We start from the raw sequence: 25683 nt of genomic DNA on the forward strand, positions 1-25683 counted from the left end.
TATGATCGGGGCATTTAACCCCAACCCCCACCCCCACCCCCAGTATTAAGAGTGCCATCCCTTATCCAGTATTATTCGGGAAATAAGCTTNCACCCCCCACCCACAGGAACAGGGGGGCATTAAACATCGAGGGAGCAGAGCGCGATCCCGGAAATTCCGCGTAATCTCGTTGAGCCAATTGATAGATCGGGACACTCAGGGTGAACGAGGGGCCCTTAGACGGGGGGGGGGGGATTCTGAACCGAGTCCCGAGACCGAGAGACGGCAAGCCAGGTTGAAGCCGCCCCCTCCCCCTCCCCCTCCCCGTTTTTACAGCAAATTGCTGCCTCCATTATTAAGAACCCCCAATCCCCCGCCCCCTTTTTCGCTATCCCGCGAGAAAAGCGGCGATACTCCCTTCGGGAAGAGAAAGCGACGTGGGGGGGAGGGGGGAGGGGGGAGGGTCGGCCCTCGAAGTTATTCCGCACCACCGGGCGCGCAAATGCACCCGAAAGTGCCCCTCGTTCCCCTCGGAATTAATGAAATCTTGTCATCGACCATATACCTTCGCCCCCCCCTCCCCCCCGCGCCCCCCTTCTAGTAACTAACGACCGCCCCGAGAATAATATCACGCGCAACGATCCTGCGGCGGGAGGGGCCTCCCTACCTTCCGGTTTCCGGCGTCCAAACTTCCCCCCCCCAAAATATCCCCGGCCCAAATCGGCCTCTCGATGAGTCGGGTCGAGGGATCGAAATTCGCGTCCTCCAATTTTCCTTTTTTTTTTTTCCCCCTCTTCTTCTTTTCAATTTTCATATCAATCCACGAGAAGAGGATTCATTACTCCGATTGCATTTCAAAATGTATAATGATGGCGGTGGACGGGGGGTAATTGTCATTACTCCTATTTTCATTTTCCTGCAAGAACTCGTACCCTGCGGCACTCAAATCGGGGATTCGATATAACTCCATATTGCTCCCGTTTCGTGCCGGGCCGCAGCTGCCCCCTCCCCCCCCCCCCCTACCCCCGACGACAACGACAACGACAAAATGTGCCGTACAAACGTCGCGCGCGCGGCAAAGTCGTTTCCCGACTCGGAAAACGGCCAACCGTCCAAGTATCCATTTGCTAAAGTTTCCGAGCTTCGACGTCCGTAAAGCTCCACCCCCCCCCTCCCCCCCGTACCCCAACCCCCTTGATAAGCCCAAGATTGCCCGGTTCTCGCGCCGCTGCCAATAATTATGCCAACCGGCGGGTCTTGGGGGAGTTTCCCGCGGTTAATAGTTTGCCTTTAAAGTGTCCCTTTTGGGGGGGCGGGGGGACTCTAAAGGAGGGCCTATGGAGACTTTAATTCACCTTCTGCCGAGGCTGACTTTATTGATACTATAATTTCAGCAACCGCCTTCCTTGAAACCCCCCCTCCAGGAGGGGACGGTCGCCCTCAATTTGCGCAACCCCTTATCAGAGGGGCGTCTCTCGCGCTAATCGGACCAGCTGCGACTCCACCGACGGGCGGATATTTCGCAAGTTGTGCGAAACTCGGGAAAAATTGAACCGGGGACGTTTTTAATTGGTTATTATTGTTTTGGGAGGGGGGGAGAAGGGTGATAGGTTTTGCCGAGCTTTTTAATGGAGCCGGTTAATTGATAGCGGGAACGCCTGCGTTTGGCGATTTATCGGGAGCAACTTTCGAGCTTTATTGTTCGCGATAAATTAAGGGTAGCTTTGGGGGAGCTTCCTCCGCTTCTTCGCGGATTCCGCGGAAAGCTGCAAAAGTTGGAAAGACGATCACCGTTCGGAGGGGGCAAGAGGTGCAAGCTCAACTGGTCTTGTTTCGCTGTATCGCAATGAAGGAGAAAAAAAAGAGACATTTCCAATTTTAGCGAAAGAACGGCGTTGCTGATAAAGTTTTGATCTTGGTGCAGGAATATCGGCACGAACCGTCGTTGTTATCACTACGAATAGTTCTTCAAGGCGATAATTCCATGCACAGCGGTGTTAAAAATTCTCATCGAGGAGGAAAAATTGCCCTAATTTTCTCTCTCTTTTTTTTGTTGTTTTAAACAACATTTTAACGGAAACAATTTCTTTCGCTCGTTCGTATCCCTCGGCCAGCTTCCCGGGCGATCATTCTTCCGGGGCTCCGACGAAAGCTCGAAGGGCTTTTTCGGGCCGGGAGGCCGCGTAAACCTCGGGGCGTAAACTCCAAAGTTTACGTCGCAATTACGGGCGGGGGGAGGCAGGGATCGCGTAAAGGAAAAAAGAAAACGGCGCTCCTGGTGCGCGCATTTCGGAAGCCTCGTTAAAAGCCCTCCGCAGCTTGCAAGGAAATCGCGCGCGCGCACGATGCACACCGGCCCTGCGCATAACAATCGCGAATCCAAAAGGACCCATCAAAGGGGGAAACGCGGGGGGTGCTTTTGCTAAACCCACCCCTTTCTACGCTCTTCTACCCTCCTCGAATCGTAACGCCGTTGAATGTGGAAGGCAATCGAGGAAACGCGATTCGTATCGAACTTAAAGCTTGGGTTAATCTTCCTAAGCTTCTGAACAAGAACAATTGTATGTAACGTAACGTGCCGTGCCGTGTCGTGACGGAATATGACGGAACGTGCCGTAACGTGACATGAAAGGAGACAATGAAATTAAATGTCTCCCCCCGCTGGGGAAAGTTCTTTAATTGCGGAAATTCATTTCCCGCCGGGACGCTAACCTTCCTTAAGGAGGGCGGGGGCGTCAAAAGGGGCAGCGCGAGTTTGCTAATTGAATTTCAATATTAATCGGCGCACCTATGGGGGGCGGGGGATGGGGGGAGGCGAGCCGCCATTTCGCGTATTGTCGGATTAAAAATTCAGAAGCTCGGAATTGGACGTCGCACCCAACGAAAACAATACCATTAAACGGCCGCCCACTCCGATATATTCCCGCCCGGGTGGGCTTTGGAGCGGCGGGCGCGGCGTGCTCCGGTAATTCAGTTTGAAATCGCCGTTCCGTTTGCATAAACGGTCCTGGCATTGCGTTCATTTCGAAATGACTGTATTGTTTTTTCCCGGCCTTTATGGGCCGACACTTTGACCGGGCGGCCCTCTTTTTCGGGACTTCTTCCGAGTGCCCATTTGTCATTTCGACCCTCTGCACTCCCAATTATTGAGATATCGATTGCTGATGTCGAATCACACTCGGCGAAGGAGTAAAAAGGGTTAACATCTCTCAGGAATTTCTGAAAGGAGAGAAAAAAATACACTTTACCGCGCGGTAGAAAATTCGGCAATAAAAAGCGCGACGCGTCCGATGCACCCTTTGAGATTATTAGAATTCATCCCTCGATACGAGGGTCCTTTTTTAATCGCCCATTTATATTTGGCGACACCTTTGCATTATATTCGGGTGGGGGAGAAAGGATCTGCAAGTGTGGCGAAAATTCGTATGGAAAGTTTGAGGGGTGGTTTTGCACTTTTCGGGCCGCGGGTCCCTCGAGCGGGTTGCCTCAAAATCTGGTGCACTCCTTTTTTTTTTCTTTTCGAGGGCTACGCGAAAATCCCCCGGGATCGAGTAAATCGGGATCGCGAAATATCCGGGGATGAGTAAATCGAGAAGCAGGTGCATTAATAGGGGGGGTCCGGTTGCACGTGTAATTTACTTCGTTTTTCTACAGCCCGCGGGTGTCTCATCTCGCGGCGTGACAGCCAACGCAATGATATGCAACCGTAAACGCCGGAGCGCAGTTCCACGGTTTCATTTCAATGCCGACTCCCACCGATAGGCGCAATATTAAAAGTTACCCCCGGACCGTGTAACGATATGCTGATTTTCTACCTGGAGATGTACTTTTGCATAGGATATCACGTTAAAGGATGTCACAGGAAATGCATTTGTTCGGCCGCGTCGCTCTGGACCCGGGACCTTTTCTCGTAATTGGACGCGTGCCATTTAGCGAAACGCAAATGCAAATACCGGAGTTACATCGGAAATTAGTATTCACTTTTTTTTTCTTTTACTATTATTTATTCGTTACCTTTTACGAGGGATTTCAGCCCCTGCGAACGCTAAATTCAAGCAGGCGTTTAAATCTTGACATTAAGTGTCACATATTGTAAAAGAGAATAATCTCTCATTTATTTTTAGATTAATTAATTCCATCTCTGATCTTTTGCAGAACTCGAATGCACAGACAGCTCTGCAGCCGACTCAAGGCCAAGGGCAGGTGCAAGGTAACGAGACTCAGGGTGGGCCCAACACAGTCCTCAGGGTAATAATCGAGCACATGATCTACCCCATCTCCCTGGACATTCTATACCAGGTAAGGTTGTTTAACACCCCTGATAACCAATATTCCTCTATGATAAATCCAGTATAATAAATCTCCTATCTGGAGTAAATACTTTGCAAAATTTCGGGGAGGTTAGTAAAAAAAAAACCCATGACAAGGGAAGACAAGGTATGATCGAACGTAGCATCAGGGGTGATAAGGAGAGCAGGGCTCGTTATTATCAGTAAATACTTTATTATTATTCTTAATTATTTATTATTATTAAGAGTAAATACTTTGCAAAATTTCGGGGAGGTTAGGAAAAAACCGGTGACAAGGGAAGACAAGGTATGATCGAACGTGGCGTCAGGGGTGATAAGGGGAGCAGGGCTCGTTACTATCAGGCGTCGTGGTCGTCATTAGGGGGTGGCTACGACGATCCCAGGGGGTGCAGAATAACGGAATAATGAAATAACGGGATAACGGGAGTGCTTCCGGTTCGAGTTGAGTGGCCTGTGCATTTTTTAGGGCGCCCGAGCCCGACGCTGTACTCGAGAGCATATGTGTACACATATGTACATACGTACGTACATATGCATACACGTGTCTGGTACATCTAACACCCGCGTACAGAGTTGTATACGTATCCTCCCAAAGTACGTAACACACGCATATAGAGATATATATATATACTTTCTCAAAATACATGGCTGGAAAGCGCTTGCTCGTTTCTGTGCTCCAAGAGGTACATAACCCCCCATAAGCGCTGCGCAACTTTGCGAACCATTCGAACCCCCTGAACCATACACGGGGTGCAAAGTGCGCGAAAATGCGCCGGCAGTGAACGCACTCGCGCAAATGAGAACCGGAAGTGGTGTTAGGCGTCTTCGCGCACCCTGGCGGATCTTCATGACGGCTTCGACGCCCATTAAAGGGCGCAATTCCGGACACGACCTCAGGGTGGCACCTTGAGAGCATCCCTTATGTGAAGGGATGAGACAGTGTACCGTAACGTGGATGTGCACGCATATTTACTGCGTTTATGCCTCGAAAGGGGTGGCTCGTAATTTCGCGGGTGTCTTAGGTCGCTTTTAGTGTCGGCGAATAATGAATTAAATTGGACGGGGCGAGAAATGTGGGGTGGATTTTTCGGAAGTTCTCTCTAAAATATTGGAAATATCGTTAATAATATTATTGAGGTATCGAACGTTCCATTGGATGTACAGGAAGGATTAAATAATTAAGGCCACGATATCCTGTCAATTTTAATTTACGTATGGAATACTCTTAGGCAGAAATTGTTTAAGTCGTATCAAGTGACTCTCCTCGATTAAGCGTTTAAGCGGCGCTTAAATCCACCGTACGAGGGTGAAAATTCACCCCCTCAGTGCTTACGAGGACGGAATGTCCACTGTTCGAAATCGCTACATAACTTGAGAGAATATCCTGGCTATTGTGCGAGCAACGTTCTTTGGCAAACATAAACCGGTTATATTTACCGAGTACCTACTGACGTCACGAGCGCGCAAGTTTAATTGTTATTCCTGTACGCTACACTTGTAGATTACCTGCATTATTGCTCGTGCACTGAGGGAATAATCCCCCCTGCAGGCTAGTTTGGCAAAACTCGTCGGAGTTGCCAAATATTCCAACATTTATCGTCTACTCCCCCCCTCTCGATGCATAGTTTCAAAATATTCATCTCGAGCTCGACACGAGGAACTCTCTCGTCGGAGAATTGGGTTCGATCCCAGGCAGGACCATTTTTTTTTTTTTTTTCTTTAACCCCTTCTATTATCGAAACAATTAATTCAACGCATGGTGAATTTAAAATCGATGCGAGCTTAATGTAAATGATTCGCAACGATAAATCGGGGAATCTGACTTTCATATACCTAAAGCGAGAATATCAAATAAATCTGCATTGTACAGTGAGACTACTTATATGCACACTGAATTTTTTAAAATTTCGAAAAAGTTATTTTAGGGTCCCCTGGTAATGTGATATTTTTTAGAGAAGAGGGAAATAGAAAATAAGAGATCAAGTTCCATTTCGGGCAGAATCACTGATTTTTTTCCTTTCTGTCTTCATCACTTCTATTATCGAAACAATTAATTCCATCGCATATCCGCATCTCTGAAATGAATATTCCCGCAGATGGTGAATGTAAAATCGATGCGAATTTAAAGTGGATATTTCCGCGTCGATAAATCGAGGAATCTGATTTTTGTATACATACCGCGAGATAGGAATTAATTTGCATGGTGCAATGAGCAGCTCGTTGCTCTGAATTTTTGAAAATTACGGAAAGGGTATATACGGGTCCCTCGACCACGTGACATTTTTTAAAGGAGTTCTCGGGAAACCAGAAAAGCTAAAAAACGACGTAGAGGCAGAAACCTTGCCTCCGTTTTGTTCCGTTTCGATACTTTTATTCCACATTCGTCGGGAGATAATCTTAATCGAGGCAGGTTCGATTCCAGGTAACACCCACTTTTTATTTCGTTTATCACCTCGGTTATCAAAACAATTAATTCCATCGGATGTCCCCGGCTCCGAAATGAATATTCCCGCAAACGGTGAATTTAAAATCGATGCGATATTGAAATGAACCCCTTCACATCGACAAATCAGAGGGGATGAAATGGGTAAATCTGCATCGTACAGTGACAATACCTCATTCCGCGTTGGATATTTAATGATTACGAAAAGGGTATTAAGGATCGCGCGACATCTTTTCAGAGGAGGTTCCGGAAAACCGAGAAATGAGTAATTACAAAATGTGGAGGCGGATTCGCGTGTACTCATGTGTCAGCAAGTGTGTCCGGCATTATTTCATGTACTGACACACGAGAGCGAAATTCCGCGGATTAGGAGGAATAAGGGAGGTAAGCCGTTAATGGACGGGGCAGAAAACGTCCCCCGATTAGCAGGACCACCCCAATGGGTGGTCTTCCACCCTCCCCCGTGTGCGCCACTTGCATAAGCGGGCTTAAACAAGCCTTGTTGAGTACCGAGGCCTTGGGGTAGGTCTTGCACGCCCGAAATGCCCATCCCTGAAACCCAGGGGGCCAATTTCCAATTTGCTCTACCAAAGGTTCAGTTCTCGACGTCAACCTAACCTACGACTTTTAAATATTCCTCATTCCGAAGAAACTTAAATCTAAAGACATCCTCCCCTAAGGGGTGGGAATTTCAGAGCTGCAGAAAATCCTGCGTTTTTACATACTTTCGTGTTTTTCATGAAGTTACGGAAATGGGGTAATGTGAGAATTCAAAGGGGAAACAGGTACATAGGGGGGGGGGGTGAATTAATCGGGGAATTTTAATCACTCCTTTTTTATCCCCTTCCGGGTGATTAATGAATGCACCCCAAGAACGGACGGACCCTCCCCAATGTTTCGATTCCCTCGTTCTTTTTTCCTTTTCATCCCTTTTCATACAAACTAGACGTTTATTTATGCACGCCCCTGTTCACAGGGGTGGACATGTGTACACGCAATGCCACTCCTTGCTTTTCTCTCGCTGCCCCAAGTGTCAAGACTTAACATCAAAGTAAACTCGAGGGGTGTCTTTCCCCACTCCGAATTCCACTTCCAAAAGTCATCCCTCGATCAATCGCGCCTTTCCTTCCTCTAGTAAAGCGATTTACATCTCTTGTTAACGTTTTAATTACAACACTTTCATTTAGTACTACTTTTACATGTTCATTATTGAAGTTTAATTCATACTTTGCGGATTTTTTTTGTCGACCAGGAATTAAGGCTCGAGTTATTTTTCTGGATTTTTCATCACTAGTTATTTTCATTTCTGAGTTTTAATTCATACCTCGCTTATTTTTAAACAAGGGACAATTTTTCGGCTATGATCGCATTAAGCCTCGAATTACACGTATTTCGGTGAGTCGAAATTGGCACGGCGAATACGTGCATTGGGCCAGGAGCATTAAGTGCAATTTACGTGTCCACCGACCGGCGCACTAAACGAGTGAACCCTTTTCGGGGATCTCATTTTTTACTGCAGGCAGGAATGCAAACGATGCCACGGCAAAATGGCTCGCGGGTACCGAGGATCGTTTATGAGCGTTTCAATTCACCCCGGCGACGCGATTTCGCATTAATAAAATTCATCCCTGCGTCCGTGCCTCGCCAGCCATCCCGAAAAAACGACATTAATAATCCCCGATCCGCCTAAATAGCAATAAAAAAAATTCGGAATGCCATAAAAAAAAAGGCAATATCAAAAACCTGTTAAATCATCCCTCAATTCCAGAGTTAAATTTCCCGGAAAATCGAGGAAATTTCCCCGAAAATATCAGCCTCGGTGAAAATATTCAGTACCCTCGAACCACTTCCCTTTTTTATTCAAATCTATTTTTCTTTTTTTTTTTTCCAAAAAATTTCATTCAATTGTCAAAGGCATTCGGCATTACTTCCAATGTACATATTCTTGTCCTTTTCTAAATGTGCAAATTTCATTGATTTCCCAGAATCTCGGCATTATTTATCTATTTGCCGGCGTAAGGAATTCTATTCCTTTTCAAAGTATGCAAATTTCAGTGATTGGCCAGGAAACCGACGTTAAATCGTTAATGCCGAATGCCGAGGGTGGAAAGGTCGATAAGAGTTCTTTGGGGTGTGTCGTTGGTTTTTGAATAGAGGATGGATTCGGGGTGGCTCTAAGATTCGCCCTTTGTATTCCATTTTCCGAGGGTTGAAAGGGACCTCTGGTACATTCGTCGTCATCAATAGAAAAACCGCCCCTTTATGCGACAAGCGCCGCAGCGCCCGACTATGAAAACCGGATTGCCCTCCACCCTCGTCGGGGGTGCGTTGGAAATGTTTTTCTTTTTTCTTCTTTTTTTTTTTTCGGGGAAAAAACAGCGGGTTTAACGCGTCGACTCGACGGTGTAAAAACACTTTTTCCGACGAATCGAGCGTGCCGGAGGATTTGCAGGGGTAGTCCGTAAATACCGAAAGGGTTGCCCTACGTTGTTGCGTTGTAGTCTTTTTTCACCCCCTCGGTCGGAAAGGTCAACGGACACCCCGAATTGTTATTTTTTCCTGCTTCCCTTGTCTTAAAAAAAAAATTGTACACAAAAAAACACACGTTTCATTTCAACTTCATCCCAGCGACGAACATGCCGACGTTTTTTAATTTTCTTTTACGGTTCTTGAAATATAAAAATGCATTTCTCATCGTCCTTAAGGGGATGTAAAAGTAGCGTTTGAGGGGTTAATCGTTCCCGAAAATTTCTCCACACTGAGTTTCCCGAATCGTTTCAAACATTGCAACGTGATTATGGAGGCTATAAGGAAAATCCTGACACCCATAAAATATCATTGTTTAAACATTTTGTAAATGTCTAGAAATAAATTCGAATGGAATTAAAATTTCGTGGATGCCGGGACCTTCCTTATGTCCTTCATATTCTCCCTGTGAAGTTTGAAACGATTCGGATCACCCAATTCGATAAAAAGTTTCATGAACAAGATATCCGACGACACTTTCATATCACCTTAACCCTACCGACTGGCCAAGTTAGAATTTTTCTATCCTTCACTTTTCGCCCAAAGATTTTCTGGCACTCAGACTCGCTGGAATTTCTTAGGGAAGCCTTTGTTAACGCCTCAATTCTTATCCAGAAAATATTTCATAGGGCTTTTTTCTGCTCGAGTCTTAATAAGAAAAGAAAAAAAAGTGCACGTTTGGTCGATTCAGTTATGACGATTAGACTCGGTGAATTTCCTTTGGAATTTTTCTCGGGCCTTGATTTTTGTCAAGAGACCTTTTCCGCACACGAAAGGAGTGGGCGAAGGCTTGGTTGGAAAAGTGCCCTCAAGTTCGGCTCAGATTTCATATAAAGGGGGTCTATGTCGAGTTCATGGGACGCCTTAGGGCCGATATCGGTATTCGAGCTGCGGTTTTCTCCCCTTTTCGAGTGTACTTTCGCATCGAATCCCGCGGGAAATCAGCCCCTCGCACACGGACGTGCGTGTGCACGCGATTGCACGCGTGTGCAGGGGACCGGCTCGAACTATCGCTAATATTTTATTTGCTCGACTTTATCCTCCCGTCCTTTTGCCGGGTCCTGTCTTCGGCCACTCGGCGTTCCCTCCACCCTGTCGCCTCCCTCGGGAGTTCCCCATAAGCCGGATAACGGCCGCAATACGGAATATGTTCCTAGGGTAGAAATCATCTTTGTACGGTAAAATAATGCCATAATACTCTGCGTTACCATTTCATTCATGAATTCTCGATATTACAATATATAATAACATGATACAGAGCGCGGAGGAAATTGTCGGGATTTTGTGAACGTTTCAACCGCCTCGTGAATGAACGAATTCATGTCGCTAAGGTTCATAGTAATTTTTTCCCGATTTCATGACATGACCGAGATGTCGATTCGGAAATCTATAGGCGATAGTTCCCGATAAATTCCGGCCAGGAAATAAAACTCACTCGATACAGATCCACAGGGGTGACCGGTTGTCGGACATCGGCCCATCTTTCCCAGGGGAGTCTCGGGCCCGTGTCCAGGGATTACGCTCGTCGGTGTTATTGATTGATGTAACAGTTATTAATTCGCATGTTCAATTATCGGTTCCAGCCCGGCCCCATGGGCGCGCGTGGTCGACCATGGCATGGCGTCCGTCCATGGGTGGCGGGCCTCTTCCGCCCAGCCTCGCTAATGGAACTCGTAATGGTGACCAATGCGATTTCGAGTGCACCCTGCGCCATGTAAATGCTTATCCACCTGCTAAACACGGGTTAAAAATCATTGCAGCCATTTCACGTAATCCCTTGTAAAGCCCCTTCGCACTGAAAGAGCTCCAACGCCCTACACCTGTCGCTTTAAATTTTATTTATTCCTACTTCATTCACGTGGCCGTAATCTCAATACAATCCTCTCCATTGTATAACTCAAAGAAAGCCATGTAAGCATCTCATTACCTTCCACGAGTTTTCAAGAGCCGAGAAACAGTATTTCATATTTTTTCTCTCGTTACTATTCGTGACTTTCAAGGCTCGAAATCCCGAGGATAGAAAAAATAAGAACGTCTCTTCATTTTCCATGCTTCTCCAAAAGCTAAATGGCATTTCACGTTTCATTTATTTTTCTTCCCGTTCCGAAATTCATGAGGGAAGAGGGAGAATATTTCCCCGCTTTCCAGGGAATTCTCGAGAGGTGAAATTTTATATCTCGCTATTTTATTCATTATTACTTCATAGTTTTCCCATTGTTGGCCGAGGTATATATCATTGCAACGAAACAATTGTTCCGTCGAGAAGGAAAATCATATCGTATGTCTGAACGAATTTTCTTTGCTCTTACCCTCACTCGATTCTGGGGTAATTTTTTTTTTTTCCCAAGGGAAACGAATTAGGGGAGGAAAAGCGTCGTTTCCTCGTTTGACTCGGAAGGAGTGCATCGTTTCCCCATTAAGTCGCCATTTTGCCGGGACCCATCTTGGCCTCGTTCTTTTTGACGGGTGTCATTTTCTACTCGGCCGCAGTTCCAGTCGGGAACGCAAGTTTAACGAGCTCGGAAAAGTTGCGGAGCTGCATCTCGCGGTTACGATGCACCTGTGGTGCAGCTTCGAGGGGGGGCGCGGAGTCGCACACCTAAGCGACTCGAATCGAAGTCTCGTCCGAGAGAGGGATCGTTTGAATTTCGGGTCCGCCGAGTCGGGGACAATATTTGCCTCGATAATCGGCAATAACGCTAATGGACGGCGTTATTTACACTCTCGTCAATTAAGATGGCGCCGGGTAATTGGGCCGTGCCCGTGAATTCCGCAAATAAAAGGCCGGCCCCGATTCGCCGAGTCCGGCGATCGCGTTTCTCAAATTGAGAGATCGAGCATATCCGAACCGCAAATCCTTCCCCGTTATCGGGAGCAATTAGGGGAGGCCCACTTATCAGGGATAAGGATATCAATTGCTGAACGAGGAAGAATTACATAGGACAGAGAATTTCCATTTTGCAATTTTTTCTTCCCTCCCTCCCTTGAGAAATTTTTCACTTGCAATTCTACCCAGCCAACATTATACCTTTTCAATTTACGTGCACTGAGGAGAAAAACAAAAAATAGTGTCGTTGAATCAAAGAAATATTTTACTAATTCAAGGAATAATTATTTCGGACAAGTAATTACTCTGTAAATTGACGAGATACTTCTTTGGTAATGTTTAGGGAAATATTTCTCTTCGGTTCATGACTCTTTTTTTTTTTCCCTCAGTGTACCTTCCTTCCTAAACGATTTTTATAGTAAGGAAGTAAGTAAATAAAAGTGGAAGGAGATCCGAGATGCCCGATAATACCCGTCTCGCAAAGTCGGCACGGCTTTGATCTCGAAGAACGCATCGGGCTATTTGCGAATCGTTTTGCTACGGCGCACCCGCGGGTGCATAGATTTTGCAATTCGGATTCGCATACCCCGTTTCGGGTTCCAGGCGAATACTTGCGCTCCCGATTCGCGTCATCCCGTTAACGTTAACCGTATCATTGTCGGGTTACATCAGCGATATCGTTTCCCCGATTGATTTCCCCCCGTTTGCCACTTTCCCTTTGCGCCGGCCCGATGATTTGCAACTTCGGCACGTATAAATTCGATAGGTAAATCCGCCGACGCGGTTCACTGGATTCGAGAACGCGTTAAGGCGATATGAAAGGATCATTCAATATGTATCAAAACGTCAAACTGCAATATTTACAAAAATTTTCCCCAAGCTGGATAAGCCGAATAATTTGAAACTAATACGTAATCATGGAGGTCCCAATAAAGGTCCTGAACCTCATGAGATATCATTTTTCGACCGAAAGAAAAAAATGTTCTCTGAGTTCCTGTTCCTCTATAAATACATTTTTTGTTTCGTAAAAATCAAATTTCACAAGTTTCAAGACCTTCGTTAGGACCTCCACAATCACGCGTTGCAGTTTCAAATTATTCGGTGCACTCAGTTTACCCAATACATTACCTTGGTTCAATGAAATAGTTTACTCGGTGTAAGTACTCTGAAGGTGAGGGGGAGGGGAACAATCTTTCAAACCTGAAATTCCTCTTATCAAAATCTTATCTTAAGGTGACGCTTATTTTCTGCTTTCAGATATTCACGCGCTTCGGAAAGGTCCTGAAGATCGTCACTTTTACGAAGAACAGTAAGTACAGAGGAGTACACAGTCTGGTACCCAGGGATAGGGAGTACAGTAAGATGCTTCCCCCGGACCCCAACCCCACCGTAAACACCGTAAACACGGGGATGCCGTAACCGCGTTCCGATATCGCCGGGGCACCCCGGAAATGCACGTGGACGCAACCCCCTTTCCTCAGGGGTGCATTTGCAGGAAACTTTACGGTCTTCTGCAGCTCGTAACCCGTTCGATTTTGTCGCAAGCTCTCCGAGCTCTTCCGGGTTATCCTTACCCCCGCGATACCGGAAGTGGAAAGACTGGAACTTATTCGGGACCAGGGGCCTCTTCCGGTTCCTGGTCTCGTCTCCCGCGTGTCGACTTTATCGCCCTTATCGTCCTTGTCGTGGTCCCCCTCCATGAGAGTCACAAAAAAAAGAGCTCTACATTTATTTAGTCACAATGTAATAGCCAATAAGAAGAGAAAAAAAACATTCAATAATGCTCTCCAATTTTTCTTATACGCACGGAGAAAAATATTAAAAATGTCGAATACGGTCGAAGAGATGGCAGATTGAACGAAGTCCCTTTGAATCGACAACGACCATTTTCCCTGCCAACGGAATAATTGTTTCTTGCAATTACATCACGTAGAAAAGATATTTCGTTAATTGATTTTCTGATACCTTTACTGGTATACCTTTTTGTGCAAGAATGCAAGTCTAACTGCTCTAAAATGGAGGTCTTCCGTGTTCAAATGGGGCAGGGGAAGTATCAGAAGATCAGACTGTCGGGAATTAATTAATTAATATCTTTTTTAACTCTTGTAAATTCGAGCTCGAGCCATTTCGGGAATTATCGCCCATCATTTGCGCTTTGCCGGTGAACGTAATGACGTTAATTGCCTTCGGGGTGGGTTTCGTCGGCGCGATGTCAAATAAAACGCCCCCCTGCCCCCTCCCCCCGTACTGCAAGGGTTGCGTTCGCCTTTTCGTCGCGAAGTTATCGCGAGTACACGTCGCACGTTAAAGGGACTCAATCGCCTCGTAAATCCATGCGGCAAGCACATTATCCTCGAAACAATTCTCGCTCTCGCGTTCCCTGAAACCACCCCTCGCCTTGCCGCCACCCCCGATGAAATTCCGCGAACGCGGCGATAAACCAAGTTGCAAATTGGCGACGGGGTAATTTTCTTATTCGCACAGGTGCGAAGTACCGCGCCCTCGACGTGGTATTAAACCCGAGGCCGAGGATTTAGCGAGGGGGTGACACTCCCCCCAGGGGTCCCCGATAAGCTGGATTTTTCTATAATTTAATATTAAAGTGATGGTGAAAGTGGAGTCAAAGAGGTCTCGTTTAATCGATCTCTTCTCTAAGCCGAATGGATTGAAATTTAACAATGCGAATATGAAGGCCATATGCGAATATAAGGAAAGTCCCCCCACCGGCGAAATTTGAATCGTTTGAAAATTTGTTTATGGTTTTTAAAAATTTTTTATTAAAAATGAAATTTCATGGGTGTCGGGACCTTCCTTATAGCCCCCGTATTCATGTTGTAAAGTTTGAAACGATTCGGTTTATCCGGCACGGAAGAAAGTTGTCATGAACAATTGACTCTGCAGAAGTCACTTTCATATCCCCTTAAACCGTAACCCTTCTTCCAGGTTCCTTCCAGGCACTGATACAATACCCGGACATGCTATCAGCACAGACTGCTAAATTCGTGAGTACCAATTATTTTATTCTCCCATTTTTGTCATAAAATAATAGCCGTGTGTGTGTTACGCGTTATAAATAATTTTCGTATACAAATTTGTATAAAAAGTTGCCAGTAATATGACGGAACGTGCGGGGAAATGAAATCGACCCGTCCCGGGCGGGCGGTGTTTGGAAATTTCATTTCGCGGAGTTTTTATCCTCCTTTCTTTTTTTTTTTTAATAAATGTTTTTCCTTGTTTTTCACGGGACATTCACTCAATTGTCGGAAACTGCGTTTACTCCCTCGCGGTGGAACGTGTTATGGAGTTTCCGAGCCGGTCGAATTTGTTTGAATTTTGGAAATGGCGATCGGAAAAGTGAGGATGTTAACGCGGGATGTTAGACAGGGGAAATAATCCCGGGAGGGAATGTTTAGAGATATTAACGATAATTACGCTTCCTACGGCCGTGCTTTTCGGATAACGGCGGAAAAGCGACGCTCTAATGACGCCGATACCGCGCCGCTGATATCCCGCCAAGCCGCTTCGGTTTACGGGAAATGAGGCATCGCTTCCCCCGGTTTATTTTTCCACGTGTAAGAAAATTATGTGCCTTCGCACGTTCGCCCGCTATTTAGCCGGATAATCCCTGGACTTGCTCTCCGGTGAGCTCGAATCACGTTTAAAACGTTCGAGCCTCGTTTAGATCGCCTCGCTCTGAGGCGACGCCACCCGTGAAAAACTGATTATAAATGATTTCACGCACTGAAAAGTTGAATCTCGCCCCAGAAATATTTAAAAAACAAGAAAGGAGTGAAATAGGGTTAGGCCATTTAGGAGAACACGATTTTGGTTCGGTAGGTTTGGATTTATTATCAATTGACGTGACCTTTTTCTTCGATACCAACGCATCCAATATGGCGGCCCTTCGCGTCGCGTGAAAAAATCATTATAAATTGTTTCGATTGCTAGAAAATTGCGGTTGATAGAAATATATGTTGAGAAGGGAGAGGCGAACGTGGTAAGCTAATACGGGGAACTCGATGTAGGGTAAGTTTGTCATAAATCGATGATGTTTTTTCCTTCCGCCGCCGACGCGATTCCAATATGGCGGCCCTTTGCGCGGCGCGCGGAGGCGCGCCTTTTGACTTTCCTTCGGCCCGGGAATTCAGGCGATCCGGCCGTGCCGTAATTACCAAAATTGTCGGGGCGGACGCCTCTCGCTCGCTCTGACAATTTCGGCCGGCATTTCGCAGCCATGAAAACGCGCCCTGTCGGGGACGCGAGTCAAACGAACCACCTCGCCGTGGAAACGCCGAGCGCGCTCCGATAACCCGCGCTATTATGCTACACCGGTAAACCGGGTTATTAATGGAAACCAAACTGCGCGTACTACGGGCTACTGCCGACTGATAAACATTCAACGGCATAATCGTTTCGGACCCCTGTGACTGTAGTCCGCGATGTCGCCAGAACGTGTAAAAACCATTGCCAACAAATGACCAAACAGAGGTCCAAAATTCAAACAAATCGCCTGAGACTTTATTTTTTCATTTTTCTGCATACCTCCGGATAGGGTCTAAATAAATGTATTCTTTAACCCTTTGGAAGTACCAACTAGTCGGAGCAAATTTACCACATGACGCACATCTCTATGCCCCAAAAAAATCATTTTCTCCACCATTGAGGGAGTAATGACATCATGCCGCCATTGCGGCGGCATCGACCGCAAAGGGTTATTAACGATGTTGTTAATGCAGGGATTAATCCGAAAGTTTAGAATAAATTTGCCGAGTGAAATTAATTAGCTTTCTAAATTATCTTATTCTCATCGAATATTGTCACATGAAGGGTTTTGAGTTAATACAGAAGTAAAATGCAAGTGTCGGAAGGTTTCATTGATACGAGCTCGTTTGTTTCTCTCGCGGTAATTAATTTAAATTAACTTATAAATTTAGAGCGAATTGGTTGACGAGCTTGAATTATTTTTTTTTTATTTATTAACCGTTGCCTGGAGGCTTTTGAATCGTTGTAGAATCGATCGGAAGTGTGATTGGTTAAAGTTTGTTCTTCTGGAGTTGCAAATCTTTTCTGCCTTTCAGTCGCTGGACGGGCAAAACATCTACAACTCGTGCTGCACCTTGCGCATCGACTACAGCAAGATGCAGAGCCTGAACGTCAAGTACAACAACGACAAGTCCAGGGACTACACGAACCCGACTCTTCCCACGGGCGACGCGAACTTGGACGCGGCGTCGCTCGCTCTAGGAGGTGAGCTTCTTCCGCAGCTTCTTCTGGGTGCTGCTGGCACCCAGCCACGGGCTAGAATACCCGGTGAGTCTTGCGGTCTCCTCTCGGGAAGGCATTCCTAGCCGAATCGCCACGTTATACGACTTTACGGGGCCTCTTCCTACGTGGAAAACGAAGTCGAGGAATAAGAAAAAGAGAGAAAAAAAAAAGAGCAAACCGAAGAACACAGAGGGAAGTAAAAAGTACGGGGTCCAAAAGTGGAAAACCAGAGGACGCACAACAGGCAGACTCGTGACAGAGAATTGCCATATAACAGTCACAAAACAATAAATCCCACGAAATGCTCTCCGTCAAAAGCGGTTTCCGCGCTTCGTTAGACAGGGAAATAGAGTCCCGCTATTTTGTTCTAAATATTTCAACGAGAAAAACGCGTTTGTACCGCAGGTGCCGTTCGGTTATCATGGCCAGTTGGACCGCGAAATGCGCTCTCCACTTGCGTGGGGATTTGTGGCTAAACGACGCGAGTTATGGAAAAATGTCTCCTGTGAATATTGTGCGTTATAAAGGGAGGAGGAAGTCTTGTAGGGGGTGGTTTTTAATCCCACGATCGGGTGAGCCGAAAATTGTGCGTTTCTCTCGGGTGGTTCCGAGGGTCGCAGGAGGGTGGTCTCGCGTTAGGACGGGGCCCCGGAGGTTCTTTTCCAAATTTTCATTGTCGTCTACATCCGCGACTCTTACTCAACGTTTGTCGAGACTCGAAGCCTCACCTCTACTTCTACAAAGTGGCTCGCAGCAAGTACCTTATCAGCGCGTTTCCTCGAACCCTGATTAGAGATCAACAGGACACTCCGCATGACAGTCCTTTGTCTCACCTCGCGTCGCAATTACGCCATTTTGAACAAGCACATCTTAGATCTGTACCAAGCCTACACACCTGCAAATTACCTTCCACCCTCCCCAAAATGATTTTTCTCCCTCAAAATACCCCCGCTTGCGCTCCTCCTATTTCTTCAGCGCCGCCATTTTGTTTTGTATTATTCCCCCGAGTAAATGCATTTATTCTCGAAACCTCAGCACCCAGGTCCTTTGCTTTTTACAAAAACGAGCGCAGAAAATTCCCGCCCCTCGATTTTCCGCCCTCTGAAATAGAATATCCATTGCAAGCGCTACCAGCCTTCCATCCCAATGGAATATCGATATCATTGAGTAGGAATTAAAAATTGATTGGCACGCCTGTTAGAGATCAATCAGCCGCCGTTAAATGTGAATCGAGTTGAACGATGTGTCGGGAATAATTAAATGTCGCTAAATGCCGGCCCTTGGTATCATGACGATAAATAAAACAAGCCGGCTTTGCAGTGGTCGCCATTTTGGTAAAACAGGACTTCTCCTCTCGAGTCAAGCCCGAGGTCCTTGAAATTCAAGAGGAGGGCCGCAAGGGCCAACCATTGTGACCCTCGAAACGCAAACAATGGAAGAGTCGAAACATTCTTAGCTTAATTTCGATTATTCTCGTAACAGTTTTTACCAAAACATTTGTCTAAAATATTGTCTAAAATGAAGGAAACGATTTAACTAAATCAGTTGTTCTAAACAAAGTGGTCGTTCGAGCGAACTGAAATTCGAATCGCCCAACTGAAACGTTTTTTGAAACGAACGAAATGCAGTCAATTGGATGATTTTGTTCAATGAATTAAAGTCTTTAGTTAGTAACGTTTGGTTGATCGCATAAAATATTCTGGTAAATCGCGCCGAACGTTTAAGTAATTTAGCGCGTCTTACCTAATCATTTGTCTAAAATGTTGTCTAAAATCAACAGAACGATTTCAACTAAATCAGCTGATCGAGATAATATATTTAGTAAAGTTAAAATTCGGTTCGCTCAACCGAAACGCTTTTCGGAAGTTAACCTAGTTAGTCGATCTAACGAGTTTGATAAAGGAACGAAATATTTCTTCCGTTTAATTTCTTTTTTGTTTCCTTTCCACCTGGAGTGCTATGTCCCTACCTGTCCTAGCGTTCTAGCAAATCCGAGCCTGCTTAGCCTGAATAATTAATATCTCACGAATTTCCTGAAGTAGAGTCCATTGCAGGCGCATCTAGCGTCCTGGCGTCGCCATTTGCGGCAATGCACGGCTTGCCATCGCCCCTGGCAGGTCCTTACAACGGAGTTGCTCCACCTGGAAGTTTGGCAGGAATAGGAGGATTCAACCTGGGGGCTGGAGCCCTGGGGGTAAGGGTCCCAGGCAGCCCTCAGCCCTCCTGCGTGCTTCTCGTCAGCAACCTCAACGAGGAGGTAAGTGACGACCCTCGAGGAAGACCTCGAGGAAGGCCTCCTCAGGAGTACATTGAGCACCGGGAAAATTGGCTCCATTGTCACCCTGTACGAAGAAAATTCATTTACAGTGGAGATTAAACATTTTACATGCCACAGCAAATCGGTGGATTTCACTTGAGTTTAAAAATGCGGGAATAAAAATTTATTGGGAGAAAAAAATCATTTCTCTACTACTTCTAATAGACAACTTGAAGTTTGTTACCTTTTTGCGACCACACAGATTACGGTCGTGCACTGTGAAAGAAATGCCATTGAACCAAAGTAGTACTCCGTTAATTTAAAGAATAATTATTTAACTGGAATATATTCTTGGATGTAACGAGATATTTCTTTGGTTCGATGAAGTTTTTCTTCTCAGGCTGGATGTAGGGTACTTTACCAGAAAAAAAAAATAATCTCGACTATGAACGTTTAATATAAAATGGAAATAGAGAAAGGTAGTTTCACTTCCGATATGCTGGCATGGGAACATTAGTTTTCTCCGAAAGAAATTCAGCTTTTACGGTGTTTTTATTTAATGACCTGATCTGTGAGAATGTTGAAATTCATATTGTCATCTGGGGTCGAAAAACGGGAGGTAGCCTGGTCCTTGATGTACTCTAATTGTGCACCGTATGTACAGTGTCCCATGACACGTATGTAATTCTATCATCGCGTGCGTTTGCGCTCGGGTTGTTCGACATTCAGCTCGTAATGAATTTTTCCAAATTTCCTCGTTATGTTAATTTTCACTTGATTTAATAATCGTAGGACTGAAGGCGACCCGGGGGTGAATGTGCACGCGAGGTATTTCTCCGGAGATATATTAAATATTATAGTAGCGCTACGTAGGCAAACCCTGCAATTTTTGAACCCCTCGTTTCGGACATCCTGGACGATCGATCGGATAACCGGGTCGATCTATTGGGAATCGAAAGGCTCGGATCGATCGCCGAGGACGTCGAGTCCTCGATGAGTATGCGCCCTATCGTGTCACCCCTCATTCCGAAACGCGCACTGTACGAATTCACTATGACGTCCCCGTCGAGCCAGAGCCTGGAGCTGCAATTGCAGTGATCACTCGGAAACCCTCTTCTGTAAACCTCGAACTTCCAAATTGCCGGACACGGAGGACCGCAGTCGCAGCTCCGCCGAATCCAAATTCTACGCCATCGCCGGATTAATCGGACATAAATAGCGGAGAATTTATAGTGGGGATATCTCGAATTATTAGAATATTTCACCGACCCTGTTCTTCCAAAAGCACGCCGATAAAGGAAAGATTCATTTTCCCAAAGAAGTATAGCTTCAATTTAAAGAATAATTAGTTGGCTCAAATAAGTTGTGGTCCCGAAGAAACGAACGAAATTTATTAAATTTTATTTCAGTCAAATTTGGATTAACCTTAATATTTCATTGGTACTATTCAATGAACATTTCTTTTCGGTGCATAAATAACGCTTGTAGTAAAATCAATGCACTGTTAAAAACATTCGTAAAACGCTCGTACGCTTTCAGTATTTAAAATTGTCCAAAAATTATACATTTCATGTCTCGAAAGGGAATTTTATATTTACTACGGAACTCTAACTGAATGTATAGTTTTACAACGTCACCTTTGAATTTTGTGAAATTGTTTAGGAAAATCAATGCTCTCACTAAATTTACAACATATGTTTATGAAATATATAAATAAAGAAGAGAGAATCAAAAGAGAGAAAGGGGGAAATATTAATATTCAAAGGCAAAATCAAGTCATACTGAAAGGGGTTACATAAGTGCTCTATACGGAATTCAATAATCAAAAGAAGGAAGAAAAGGGTCGAGATTTTTCGGGGCTGTCGAACGGGGTTGCGAAAAATCCGACTTACGGATTTCGCGCCGGGTAAAAGTTATCACGGAAAAGGAGGAAAATCTCATATTCCTCGAAAAACTCGCGATTAATAAAAATAAAAATCCCTGGAATCGCGCGTGGACGTCACACGCCTCGCAGCTGCAACTTGTCACTACTGTACTACAACTGTGTGTGTTTACTACTGTCGTTTTGTCGCGCACAAGCTTCACGAGTGTACATAAAAAAATTCATTTCTTCTTTTTTTTTCTTTCTTTCTAATCACGAATGCATATCCCCGTAATCTCCGCGGGCTTGCCTGTCCCCTCTTTCTATAGACATGCGTAGACGTTGGGCATTTCGCCATTTTTATAATTAAAAAAAAAAGAAGTATATGTAAGTTCTTAAAAAGACCCCTTGTCGCTCCACGAAGGCGGAGAGTGCTCGTCTCACCCCGAACTTTCCTTCCCCTTTGCTCTGCCCCCTTCCCGTACAACTTTCTCAGGATTTCTCTCGAATCTATTCTCTACTCTCTGCCTTGCTCCTCCGTTAATTTTCTGATAATGAGTATAACGCCTCTCGAGCACCTTCCGCTCCCTCAGAGCCACTCGCTGCGATTCGGCGCAGAGAAGTGACGGTACCACAATGTCGCCTTTGAAATTTTTACGATTTTTTTTTGTCCGATCATCGGATAAAGGTGACAACGCATTATCGGCGACATTGTTGTGCCTATGTCTGAGCGAGTCTTATTGAGCGACAAGGCGAATTCGCGCGGAACTCGCGTGAATCTTGTGCGCACCATACTGTACATCGAATCCTATTATACTCGCTGACTATTGACTGGACTCTGTCTGTTCTCTGTGTAGATGGTCACGCCTGACGCTCTCTTTACCCTGTTTGGTACGTCTCCACATTTATATTATTAATTATATTACATTATTAATTATTATATTTATGCACACTGACCAATACCGCTACTACCACTACTACCACCGAAGCCGCAGCGGCCGCCCGGGACCGGGATCGAAACCCCGCCAGGGTTATGAACATTATATTTTTGTTTTCTTTTTTTCTCCCCCTTTTTTCTATCATTCCACAATTTTCCATCGAAAAGAAGCAAAAACTACGGCGAACTAGATTTTTACACCGCGGAAAAAGAATGAAATAGGAAGAATTTAATGGGACGCGCAGCTTTCTACTAACATCTCTGAAGAAAAATGTCTGGTTGAGTCTATCAAATTTTTCTTGTTTCAACTATAGAGTAAAGTTATTACACGTACATCCTAAATATTCCGTTGAAATTGCAAAATCCATTAGTTGATAAATATTGATCGACCATGCCAGACATTCCGGTGGGTCACATCAAATATTAAAATAATCTGGGGCGCTCCACCTAAATATTTGGTTTATCGGCTGAAATAACCTCTAAAATCAACAAAAGCGATTCAACCGAACAAGCGTTAACCAATCGAAGCAAACTAGTTTGGTCGAGTGAGCGAAAACTCGAAACTTAATCGAAGCGTCTCCTGAAACGAAATCCGGCAAAATGCAGTGTGTCGAATATTTATTGACCTAAATTTAGTCCCATTGCTTTTTCAATGCGGATTTGAGGATCGCACCTTCAAATCGATCATTCCTGCGACGCGTTCATGCCCAAGTGTTGAGGTTTCAATTTTGTGCTCCAATTACCGAGCCCAGCTCGAAACTGCAATTTGCAAGGATCAGTTGATAAAGCAACGCCCGGTCCGTGAACGCGAAGCTATCAGTGCACCACAGGAGAAATTTGATCTTGGGGGGTTGTAAACCTCGTCGGTACCTCTAACAGTCGGCTCATTATCAGAGACCAGTGTAAAGATCGGGGGAAAAACAGAAAGAAAAGAAAAAGAACTAAGATATGAACACGCGGCGCCCTCAAAGAGAGAAAATGAATTCCATGGGAAAAGGAAACGTCGAACCGCGAAAGCGCTTATTTGCCGGCATGAAGGACGATTTCCTTCTCGGTATTATTTTTATTTTCATTTTTTTTTCAAAAAACAGCTCGCGTTTACCTTCCTTTACATACTCGAAAGATTTTACACGGCTCGGTTACCGTAACCTCGGGGTTAATTAGCGCATCGATTAATTGCACAGGGTGCAACGAGATGCACCGCGTCCCGGTCTCGCGGCCGCGAGGCTTCGGTTCCTGCACTTATTTTTACTCCTTCAGTTTTTTATTTAACTGCTCATACATACACACATACATTTTACACGCGAGATCGCCATCGTCATCCTCTTCGCCTAACACATCTCCGACATCACCGAGCATATCGCAGAGCCCATCGGCATTGTGCGACATCTTCGCCTTCCAAGCATCTCCCCTGAGTTGATGATTAATATTTTATTAATATCCCCCCCCCCCGACACTTTTTAATACAATAAGCTTTTGCTTAATTTATATCCATTAGGAGAAACCCTTCGAGAGGCGCTCGGCGGATCTGCAGATTTTATGGAGATTTTTTCCATATTTTTTTTTCATTTCTTCCCCCATTTTTTTTTTTTGGAAACTCCGAGCCGGGCGCTTCGAGTGCATGAGAATCTTTCTAGAATCTCTCGCTCTACTCGCGATGTCTCGAGGCCCATTTCTCGAGATGTCGAGGTCGAGGACGATCTTCCGTCTGGGAGTGATTTTTATTTTTTGGTTCCTTATTTATGGGATTTTTTTTGGCTATTTCATTGACGACCGAAAATCGTCCCAGACCTCGATGGAGCTCTTTTTGTAGATCTTTTAGGGGACCCTCGTTTGCCTCGATTCACGATGTCATTTTCGCGTGTTGTGTGTACTTAGGCGTTTACGGGGATGTACAGCGTGTGAAGATCCTGTACAACAAGAAGGACTCTGCCCTCATTCAGCTGGCTGAGCCCCACCAAGCACACTTGGGTAAGTCCTTTGATGAAAGAAAAATAATTCACGTGCTGGAAACATGGTTGAGATCGCTTAAATCGTTTCCTTGGGACCGCTATTAAATTCGTCGATTTTTTTATTTTAATTTTCCCGATTCTTTTAACAGTAACCTTTTAACAGTACGACATTGATAAGCTTCGTTTCTTTTTCGCGTAGACTTTACGAGCAGTGAATACTCATAAATCTGTAGTAGCTAGTGGATAAGTAGTTAGTACATAATTATTTCTTACTTTGTGGTGCCCCTTTTCAAGTCGGTCCCCTTTTAGAGTAATGTTTTTCTTGCATTTCAATAAAAGAAGTCAGGATTTTTATCGACTTTGGTCGAGAAAATGTCGGCAATCGGTCGAAGTGATTTTGGTGATTGACTTATCGCGAATCTCGTTGCAGCTATGACACATATGGACAAACTCAGAGTGTTCGGCAAGCAGATTCGAGTTATGCTGAGCAAACATCAGACGGTCCAATTGCCGAAGGAAGGACAACCTGACGCCGGCCTCACCAAGGACTACACAAACAGCCCTCTTCATCGGTTCAAGAAGCCCGGCTCCAAGAACTACCAAAACATTTACCCACCGAGCTCTACTTTGCATTTATCCAACATTCCGTGAGTACCTCAGCAGTTACACCAAGAAAAGAAAAAAGAAAAAGTATCATTGTAACAGAAAAATACTTCACCGGTACCAAAGAAATATCAGTGAGTTAGGCAAAATAATTCTTTTACTCAAATAAACTGGAATACATTGGACGCAACGATTCTTTGGAATTATGAGACAATTCACTTGAGTTATATCAGTTATCCCTTGAATTAAAGGAATATCTCTTTGGTTCGATTGACTTATTCTTTTTTCTTAGCGTGGAGATTTACGGGGGAGTAGATAGTCCTGGGGAAATCATTGAAAATAAACCTATCTATTCCAGAGCCACCGTCTCCGAGGAGGAGATCAAGGACGCCTTCACGAAAAATGGCTTCACAGTGAAGGCCTTCAAGTTCTTCCCGAAGGACAGGAAGATGGCACTCATTCAAATGTCCAGCATGGACGACGCTGTCGCCGCTCTGATCGTGAGTTTAATGAAAATTAGATTACCCTCCATTTTCATGTCCAGGAAAAATGAACAAAACTAACGATTAATTATCAATTTTTAAACGAACTTCTTTGTCGAAGAGGAGAGATACAACAAGACACCGCGTTAGGTTTTGCCGGAAAAGTCGAATATGAAATTAAAAATATAAATATACGAGTAACTTTAAAGTCCCTTGAGCTTGAAGAGTCTGAAGAGCTAA

General features: G+C 45.0%; 1 protein-coding gene across 13 annotated transcripts in view; it reads left to right on the forward strand.

Annotated features, from left to right (window-relative positions):
* LOC105704095 (polypyrimidine tract-binding protein 1) overlaps positions 1-25683 on the forward strand; it is a 284589-nt gene that overhangs the window by 254719 nt on the left and 4187 nt on the right. For 8 of the 13 annotated variants that reach the window (XR_001104422.1, XM_012433019.1, XM_012433023.1 and 5 more), the window contains 9 exons: positions 4136-4279; positions 13344-13395; positions 15030-15088; positions 17165-17396; positions 19391-19608; positions 22327-22360; positions 24285-24377; positions 24789-25005; positions 25320-25461. Coding sequence is in view for 12 of the 13 variants with exons in the window: in XM_012433019.1 (XP_012288442.1) it covers positions 4136-4279; positions 13344-13395; positions 15030-15088; positions 17165-17396; positions 19391-19608; positions 22327-22360; positions 24285-24377; positions 24789-25005; positions 25320-25461 (1191 nt within the window). In the remaining variant the exon portion in view is untranslated. The remainder of the gene's footprint in view (positions 1-4135; positions 4280-13343; positions 13396-15029; positions 15089-17164; positions 17397-19390; positions 19609-22326; positions 22361-24284; positions 24378-24788; positions 25006-25319; positions 25462-25683) is intronic. The other 5 variants (XM_023432424.1, XM_012433022.1, XM_012433025.1 and 2 more) reach the window with 5 other exon arrangements.

Source organism: Orussus abietinus, unplaced genomic scaffold (genome assembly GCF_000612105.2).
Source record: "Orussus abietinus isolate OABI.00-Male unplaced genomic scaffold, Oabi_2.0 scaffold7, whole genome shotgun sequence".
In the NCBI taxonomy this organism is placed as follows: Eukaryota; Metazoa; Arthropoda; class Insecta; order Hymenoptera; family Orussidae; genus Orussus; species Orussus abietinus.